This window comes from Littorina saxatilis, linkage group LG11 (genome assembly GCF_037325665.1).
Source record: "Littorina saxatilis isolate snail1 linkage group LG11, US_GU_Lsax_2.0, whole genome shotgun sequence".
Classification (NCBI taxonomy): Eukaryota; Metazoa; Mollusca; class Gastropoda; order Littorinimorpha; family Littorinidae; genus Littorina; species Littorina saxatilis.
Window position 1 is genome coordinate 27,961,958 of NC_090255.1, and position 9,995 is coordinate 27,971,952.

Below are 9,995 nucleotides of genomic sequence, written 5' to 3' on the forward strand. Positions count from 1 at the left end.
AAACAAAAACGGACCCCAAACAAAAGGAAATTTGTCACCGGTTCGAACCAAAATCTCCAGTCTCACCTCATGAGAATGTTCCCACACCATCTGTATTTGTTGTCACAGTCTTGGAGTCAGGAGAAAAGAATATTTTTTTTACATTAATATGCCCGTTTGCAACTGAAATACACACAACAACCTTGAACGCTAAAAATCTTTCCTCTGCATCGAACACATTGCACACTGTACTTCAGTCATAGGAACAGGCTAACAGCGACTAATGATGATTTTGCACAATACAGATTATTTCTAATTAGGCACTACTGCCTTATGTATCCTTATCCGTATGTGTTACTTTTTACTTTACACCAGGTACATCGAATACTTTCATCATAATTATGTGAACGTCAGCGAATCTTACTGAAACTTTACGTGACACAAACTCGCCTTGTCTCTGAAGATATCGACCTTGACAATGGTGACGTCAAATGTTCGAAAACAAATTGCGTTTTTCTCATAATTTGAGTGATTTGATACTTTCAAGCGGGGACTTACCAAAAGTGCACATAGTGAACACACTTCATGAGGCCTTGCATGAGGATGTTCTACAGAAACTCACGTTGGGAATCCCTTGCGACTTTCTTTGTTCAGTGCGGCACTAAACAAAGAAAGTCTCTCAATGTTTTCTTAGGGTAACGTGACCAAAAATGATAGGGTTGGTAGGTCGGCTTTTTCTGTCTTTTTTTTCTTGAATGTAGTCGATTTTAGAGGAGGTTACTTCCTTTTGTCGCGGTAGGGTTCGCAGGTTTTTTCGTGTTTTTTTTAGAAATGAACAAAAGTTATAGGGTCGGCGGGAAAACATAGGGTCGGTCGGGTTACCCTAAACCAGCATATATTTGTATTTGAACTTAGGTCAATGAGTCTGAGATTTCAAGACGCAGTCTGTCCGTCCTAGATGTTGGCCAAAAAGGTCTCAGTCTCTACCTTGCGCAGATTGCGTTCAATGGCACAAATGCAATAACGTTTGCAATCAAGAGTTACAGAAACAGAGACGCAGGTCATGGGGTTAAGTGTGGTTTGTCATATGACAACTCGTTCTTCTCATCTCACACGGCATAAATAGATCCCTGCGCCTTGAGTCCGAGTCTGGAGATACGCGCGCGATATAAGACTTCATATAATAATAATAAAAACTTCGCAGAAAACAAAAACAACAAGAAATTCCTCCGAGGTAGGAAAAACACCCCCGTTGGTCAAAGGGAAATAACCATTCTCACTGCCACCAACTGAGAAGGTTATTTCCCTTTGACCATTAATATCTCCCTCTATAAGTCCTTGTAGAATCTTAATCCACCAATAACTCCCTAACCGTGTGTTTGACTGGTCCCAATTTTTGTAAGGACCGTCTCAGGAATGTATAGAACCTGTTCACCAAGTTTGGTGACGATCGGTCCGTTCATTCTTGAGATCTATATGCGAACACAAACAAACAAACAAACACATGGAGCGAATCCTATACACACCCCTATACCGGGGGTGTAAAAACAAACAAGTCGCGTAAGGCGAAATTACTACATTTAGTCAAGCTGTGGAACTCACAGAATGAAAGTGAACGCACTGCATTTTTTCACAATGACCGTAGTCCGCCGCTCGTGCAAAAAAAGGCAGTGACATTGACGAGCCTGTTTAGCGCGGTAGGGGTTGCGCTGTGCTGCATAGCATGCTTTTCTGTACCTCTCTTCGTTTTAACTTTCTGAGCGTGTTTTTAATTCAAACATATCATATCTATATGGTTTTTGGAATCAGGAACCGACAAGGAATAAGATGCAATTGTTTTTAAATCGATTTCGGAAATTTTATTTTAATCATAATTTTTATATTTTGAATGACCAAAGTCATCAATTAATTGTTAAGCCTCCAATCTGAAATGCAATACCAAATTCCGGTCTTCGTCGAAGATTGCTTGGCCAAAATTTCAATCAATTTGATTGAAAAATGAGGGTGTGACAGTGCCGCCTCAACTTTTACAAAATGCTGGATTTGACGTCATCAAAGACATTTATCAAACAAATGGAAAACAATTCTGGGGATATCATACCCAGGAACTCTCATGTACAATTTCATAAAGATCGGTCCAGTAGTTTACTCGGAATCGCTCTACACACACACACACACACACACACACACACACACACACACACACACACACACACACACACACACACACACACACACACACACACACACTACACCACGACCCTCGTCTCGATTCCCCCTCTATGTTATAACATTTAGTCAAAACTTGTAAATGTAAAAACGAAACCAAATAAAAACAAGACGCAAATGTTATACCAAAAACTCACTTAAAACTTTTTTTCTTTGAACAGGCCAGTCAGGAATGCACACAAGTTATTTTCTTAAGAAAATACGTAGATTGTTAGTAAACTCCCACACAATTCCTTACTGCAGCGATGAAGATTCATTGCAATGTGATGTAATGTCAATGGATTTCAACAGAAATTAAAGATAAGAGAGAGAGAGAGAGAGAGAGAGAGAGAGAGAGAGAGAGAGAGAGAGAGAGAGAGAGAGAGAGAGAGAGAGAGAGAGAGAGAGAGAGAGAGAGAGAGAGAGAGAGAGAGAGAGAGAAAGAGAGAGAGAAAGAGAGAGAGAAAGAGTGAGAGGAATAGAAAGAGAGAGAGAGGGAGGGAGAGAGAGAGAGAGAGAGAGAGAGAGAGAGAGAGAGAGAGAGAGAGAGAGAGAGAGAGGGAGAGAGAGAGAGAGAGAGCGAGAGATTGAGAGAGAGAAACAGAGATTGAGAGAGAGAAACAGAGAGAAAGAGAGAGAGAGAAAGAGAGAGAGAAAGAGTGAGAGAAATAGAAAGAGAGAGAGAGGGAGGGTGAGAGAGAGAGAGAGAGAGAGAGAGAGAGTCAGGCAGACAAACAAACAGACAGACAGACAGACAGAGACAGAGAGTGCGCTCACCAGTTATTGGAAGATGACTCAAATGTGGTCGTTGAAGGCAGACTAAAGAGCACCCAAACTTGAGCGTATTTATACATTGCCAAACCTCAACAGACCTTGAGCATATTTTAATAAAGACTGATAAGCAATCTGCCTTTCAATTCAGAATTTATATTATTCTTCATATTATCATCGACATTTCAAATCAAAGCTAAGAACAGTTGACACTTTTTGCGTTTTCAAAGATCTGCGTGAGGTTGAAGTGTCAACACGTATGACATCTTGTCATTGATATAATGAGCAAGTACGTAGCAAGTGTACTCCCTGTTGCTATATTGTTTTGTAACATCTGCTGTCACAAATATAATTTACTATGTTTGTGAAGGTTCAAGGGTGATTAGGCCGGAGGGTGTGATGCGTAGGACGGTATAGGGAGGGGGGGGGGGGGAGGTAGTTTGAGATAGGTTGGGAGGGATATGCAACTTTCCTTGTGTTTATTCAATTTTTCAAACAGACATTCGTTCAAACTTTAAAAAAAACTTGCAAGACAATTATTTACATAACTTCTTTTTCTTCTTCTGCGTTTGTGGGCTGAAATTCCCACGTACACTCGTGTGTTTGCACGAGTGGAATTGTACGTGTTTGATTGTTTTTACCCCACTATTAAGGCAGCCATACGCCGCTTTTGGAGGAAGCATGCTGAATATGTTCGTGTTTCTATAACCCACCGAACTCTGACATGGATTACAGAATCTTTTCCGTGCGCATTTGGTCTTGTGCTTGCGTGTACACACGAAGGGGGATAAGCCACTAGCAGGTCAGGTCTGCACATAAGTTGACCTGGGAGATCGGAATAACAATTTAGCAAAGCTGTGTGTGTGCCTGTGTGTGTGTGTGTGTGTGTGTGTGTGTGTGAGTGTGTGTGTGTGTGTCTGTGTGTGTGTGTGTGTGTGTGTGCGCGCGTCTCTCTCTCTCTCTCTCTCTCTCTCTCTCTCTCTCTCTCTCTCTCTCTCTCTCTCTCTCTCTCTCTCTCTCTCTCTCTCTCTACTTTTTAATGTATTTGTTGAATTTTATGCGTGACTATAATGTATAACTATGCAGATACTATTGCTGCTATTTTAACCACTATTGTAAGGGGCTGTGGCCTTAGACAATTAAAGATTTGTTCTTGTTCTCTCTCTCTCTCTCTCTCTCTCTCTCTCTCTCTCTCTCTCTCTCTCTCTCTCTCTCTCTCTCTCTCTCTCTCTCTCTCTCTCTCTCTCTCATTCACACACAGACCACACACACACATTCACATCAATGTCGAGTATCCCGCATTTAATGACACGACTGGGGCCCAAGGACTGTTATGCCGGGGTGGAAGTAGAGATAAGCGCCTACTTCCCAAGAAATGCTCCATATGGCTTCGTGTCTCCAAACACCTCTGACAGTCAAATCCAGCTCCTGGCCTTCACGTGGCGGGCCCTGTCTTCGACTAACAGGAGAAGGGATGCAGGCGGGTCCTTGGCGCCTTAAAACCAGCTGCTTCGGGCAGATGGGGCTCGTCAACCTTGGATGGTCGCTCATCTAGGAGAAGGACAACTCCGATTTCAAAACCCGCACTGCCTTGTGTGCGCCTTGGGAAAGGCAAAGGCTACGAGAAGGAAAACTTCGACAATAAACCCGGGTAGAGTGGACTCGACAGCCCAGCAAGGCAGCTACTCTTGGGGAGGAGGCAACCCTGAGTAAGAACCTCAACCACCGAAGACGGAAGACAGCAGCCAACTTGGCGTGGGGAGAAAATCGGCTGTCTACGCTTCCACGATAATAAACATCGAACGCAAAAGAAGAAGAAGAATGACACGACTGGGTCATGTCCTCCGGGTGGCGACCTCAAATAGGTAAAGTTCATTTATTCCCACGGCTGGTGGTTGACGTGAACGCAGCACGCGTCATCGAGTTGATATATATTATTAAAAACATTATTCTTAAAAACATCCGACAGCTATTGACCCCGAAAATAAAACTTTGCAAATATTTTGCTGATAAATATTGTGTCTGTCATATTTTCAGAGTGTGTTGAAACAAGTGTGACAAAATGAGAGAAATCTGCCGGACTGTCTTTATGATATGGAATTTTAGATATTATGATGACATGCCAAGATTCATATACATTTTAAATTGAAACATCCAAATTTACAACTGAATTTTGTGTTTTTCGAGGGCGTTATGCGCTCAGTTAAGAATTATCACAAAATATTAAAGTTGGATGCAGTTTTAAACAATGTTTTTGATATTGGTGATGATGTTGTATGGAAACAAATGTCTAAAGGTGGAGTAAATAGAGAATACTACATTGCGTGCTGTGTCGTACCAGATTTACACGAGTTTTTTTCCTTCAAATATTGAACTGCCAGCGAAAGCGAGCTGTTCACTATTTGAAAAAGCAACGAGTGTAAATCTGGTACAACACAGCAAGCAATGTAGTATTCTGTTTATCCTACATTACCGCTATTACGAGTTAGTCGTGTGACAGAGAATGTTCTTGCACACGAGACTGTAGATGTCTCACGACGGCGTAGCCGAAGTGAGACAGCAGCAGTCGAGTGTGCAAGAAAACTCTCTGTCACACGACTAACTCGTAATAGCGATTATGTCTCACAGCATAGGCATAGAAAGACAGAAATGAGTTTTTGGGGACGAAATAACAGGCACAAAACAAGACTCAAAAACACAATTGCCCTTTTACACATACCCTACACACGCATGCGCGCAGAAGATAGATTCAATGCGTTTCGTGTCTTTTCTGGTTGAATGCATTCAACAAAGTATCAACCAACGTTTCTGAATCTTTCAATGAAAAAAGATAAACTTATTTTGAACCAAACAGCACATAGCTCAGCCCGGTAGCTCAGTTGGTAGAGCACTGGACTTGTGATCGGAAGGTCGCAGGTTCGAATTCGGGCCGGGACGGACACGGGTCAACTTTATGTGCAGACCCAGAGACGGAAGCCATGTCCCACCCCCGTGTCATCACAATGGCACGTAAAAGACCTTGGTCATTCTGCCATAAGTGCAGGTGGCTGAATACACCTAAACACGCAGACACCTGGGTAGCGCGACTCCGTTGCTGCTAGCTTTCCACTGGGAGGAAGCGACCCGAATTTCCCAGCGATGGGACAATAAAGTAATGAAAATGAAATGAAAATGAAATGAAAAGAAATACCAACGAAAGCTAAACACACAAACACACACGCGCATTAACACAGATTGAATGCAAAGCGCGAACGAACACGGAGGATTTTTGTAGGTCAGGTCGTGGGAAAGTCCACCCGAAATGTTCCACAGGGGAACTGGTTGTGTTTGTATTGTTTATTTTCTCACAGTGATGTTGATGGTTTTTACAGTGCCGTTTTGAAAGAATATTTTCCGAATTTGGGGCACACTTTTGACTTTTGGTTCGTTTATCTCGTCGAAGTAACATTCGAGTGTTTCTAAATCAAAACCTTCCAACACCGCTCAGGGGCGGATCAGTTCACTTTATGGGGGGGCTTCCAAAAGTATATTGTGAAGATATGGGTGTGAGGGCGCGAAGCGCCGAGCCGACGGCGCGAAGCGCCTAGTTTGCTAGGGGGGTCCGGGGGCATGCCCCCCCGGAAAATGTTGAAAAAAAGGATGCAAAATGGTGCAATCTGGTGCATTCTGAGGATGATCATTACCAGTTTCAGGCAGCAGATTTTGTCTCTGATTAATACCCCAAAAATTGAAACTCAACCAAAAAAAACACACACAAATATTTTTTATTTTTTGGCTGGGGGGGGGGGGGAACCCCAGAACCCCCCCCCCCCCCCCCCCCCTCGTCCGCCCCTGCCGCTGGTGCAGTTTAGACCTGCCTGACTGTCTGTGTGCGTGTTAGAGCTGAAGACGAAGCCTCAATAGCCAAAGCGTCACCTATCCACCTCTCTGTAGGTCCTGAGCATCGGATGTACGTTGATACGTGGTGAGATCCGCACGGAACTGTCTATGCAACTTTTCCTAGTCACAGGTTCGATCTTTTCTTTGAAATTTCGTCCTCTGTGTACGTAGCAAAGCGTTTCGCCATTTTCGGTTTTCGTTGCAGACGACGATAGTGAAAGTAGTACCTATTTTGACCTTTCGTATTCAGGGTTCTTAATTGAAGCTTGGTAAATGGAGCTTGTCGTGTAAGTGGAAAGTCGACGAAGCTTTTAAAAACAGAAATTGAACAAGTCGCGTAAGGCGAAATTACTACATTTAGTCAAGCTGTGGAACTCACAGAATGAAACTGAACGTAGTCCGCCGCTAGTGCAAAAGGCAGTGAAAGTTACGAGCCTGTTTGGCGCGGTAGCGGTTGCGCTGTGCTTCATAGCACGCTTTACTGTACCTCTCTTCGTTTTAACTTTCTGAGCGTGTTTTTAATCCAAACATATCATATCTATATGTTTTTAGAATCAGGAACCGACAAGGAATAAGATGAAATTGTTTTTAAATCGATTTCGGAAAGATAATTTTGATCATAATTTTTATATTTTTAATTTTCAGAGCTTGTTTTTAATCCAAATATAACATATGTATATGTTTTTGGAATCAGAACATGATAAAGAATAAGATGATTGTAAATTTGGATCGTTTTATAAACAATTTTTTTTATACAATTTTCAGATTTTTAATGACCAAAGTCATTAATTAATTTTTAAGCCACCAAGCTGAAATGCAATACCAAAGTCCGGCCTTTGTGGAAGATTGCTTGGCCAAAATTTCAATAAATTTGATTGAAAAATGAGGGTGTGACAGTGCCGCCTCAACTTTTACAAAAAGCCGGATATGACGTCATCAAAGACATTTATCGAAAAAAATAAAAAATATCCGGGGATATCATTCCCAGGAACTCTCATGTCAAATTTCATAAAGATCGGTCCAGTAGTTTAGTCTGAATCGCTTTACACACACACACACACACACACACACACACACACACACACACACACACACACACACACACACACACACACCACACCCTCGTCTCGATTCCCCCCCCCCCCCCTACGTTAAAACATTTAGTCAAAACTTGACTAAATGTAATGAAGAAGAATATGTGGCTTTCAGTTATATACAGGAGAACGGGGTTGGTGTTATTCTTTTTCCGTCAAACACTTAGTACACAGATAAAACGTGATTGACTGACCAAGGCCTGTTGGCACACTGTTCAGAATGCACAACAAAATGTAACAACGCTTTGATAGCCATTTTTCTACGTTCGTGATCACTTGAAATGAATACTGAAAACATAAGTGTGTAAGGTAGTGACTGAATGTATGTCAAGGTAAACATTTTTTAAAATAAATGCATAATCAAAATAATTAATTTCGGCATCAAAGCGTGTAACATACAATCTTGCACACGTTTGCTTTAGTATAGTAGTGGCAAAGAAGGAATCCGTGTGACATACTGTACTTACGTGTATTTTACTGAAAATGTCTTGCAGTCGAGGCAGCTAAATTGAAGACGCTTGTTTTGGAACCTCGATCTCTTCTAAAGCCTCGTGCAATCTATTACGTCAAAGCAAAGAAACGTCACTCTGAAAGTGTGGCGTGACGTGCTAGTTCTAACGATTCATCGAGGGTAATTTGCGAGCGCAATTTTTTTTCTTTAATGACGTTTGTCTCGTTATCATAAGCAGTGGAAAAACAGGTCCCTGCCAGACTTGCTTGACATGACCTCATTTACATGATATACACACGTGTGATTTGAACGATAATTATCTCACGGGTGTCTCTCTCATGTATGTAGGATAAAACATATTTAGTACACTCTTTCCCTGCAATTGATGTTCCTTATATGGTCAAACGCGTCCTTTTTAAAGCTGTGGAAAAACCCAGAAAACCATTGTGTAAATATCTGCGCATGCGCTTTGAAGAGCTAAAAACATTGTGTATTTCTGAGCATGCGCACTCATGGTAAAAACTAGTCAAAATTCACTGTACGTCTAATTTTAGCTGCGCACGAATATTCAACCGCTTGGCTGGGAAACAAAAATGGCGCTCCAAGGAAAAGGAGATTTTTCACCGGATCGAAACAAAATCTCCAGTCCAGTAACATTAGAATCATTTCATACCACCTATAGTTATCATCATGCATGGATCTGGAAAGGATATTGCTTAAATTGTGTCTACTTATACTTATAATGCACCTAAGAAATGAAACCTTGAATGCTGTGACATCTTTGTTGGCTGCAGAGTGTTTCTGCTTGTGAGATCTAAAAGCGATTGTGAAAGTTAAAGAATGAACGATAACGACAATTCCTACAACAGGCACTTACTTTCTGTAGCCTTATGAGTTCGTGCTGCAAGAACATGTCTTTTTATTTTACGCCAGGCCACCTCAAACGATCTCTAGAACTTTGTGAACGACAGCACACTGAAATGTCGCGCGATGCCCATTTACCAGCAGACCGACTTTGGAACTCGTGACGTCAAATGTTCGAAACAAATTGCAACATTTGTTTCCAAAATACGTCATGTTGAACTCAATATAAGGTGAGAGCACAAATTACAACAGAAGCTGACAAATATGAGATCAAATGATCGGACTACATTCAAGCTCGGATGTACGAAACACACCCATTGATCACAGACTTCCGGATCAGGCGTCGAGGCCCTGTATGGGATGTAAACAGACGCAGTGATGTGTTTAAAAACATAACAACACAAATCTTACCGCATTAAAGTGTACGAAAGAAATTACACAATGTTCTATTGTAACTCACGTTGGGAATCCCTCGCGACTTTTTTTTGTTTAGTGGGGCACTGAGGGGGTCTCGGCAAGCCTCGACCCCCGTAAGTGCCCCACTAAACAAAGAAAGTCTCTCGGGATTCCCAACGTGAGTTACAAATAGAACATTGTGTAATCTCTAGATAATATACCCATCTTGTGAAAAATGATGGTAATTTACAGTGCATGGAACAATGGCCTAATTTATTGAATGTTGATGTAAATGTTAGAAAGGTGAGGGCCCCAAAGGGGGGGTATCATCACGATCACGGGAAGGGAAATTT

The 9,995-nt window shown here is 41.8% G+C and overlaps 1 protein-coding gene across 2 annotated transcripts in view; it reads right to left on the reverse strand.

Annotated features, from left to right (window-relative positions):
* Positions 1 to 3,095, reverse strand: part of LOC138980875 (uncharacterized) — a 7,854-nt gene extending 4,759 nt beyond the window's left edge. Inside the window, exon 1 of one of the 2 annotated variants that reach the window (XM_070353746.1) lies at positions 2,965 to 3,095. Coding sequence is in view for 1 of the 2 variants with exons in the window: in XM_070353745.1 (XP_070209846.1) it covers positions 67 to 90 (24 nt within the window). In the remaining variant the exon portion in view is untranslated. Of the gene's footprint in view, positions 1 to 66; positions 106 to 2,964 lie in introns of those variants that run through there. The other variant, XM_070353745.1, reaches the window with a different exon arrangement.
* Between the last annotated feature and the right edge of the window lie 6,900 nt (positions 3,096 to 9,995).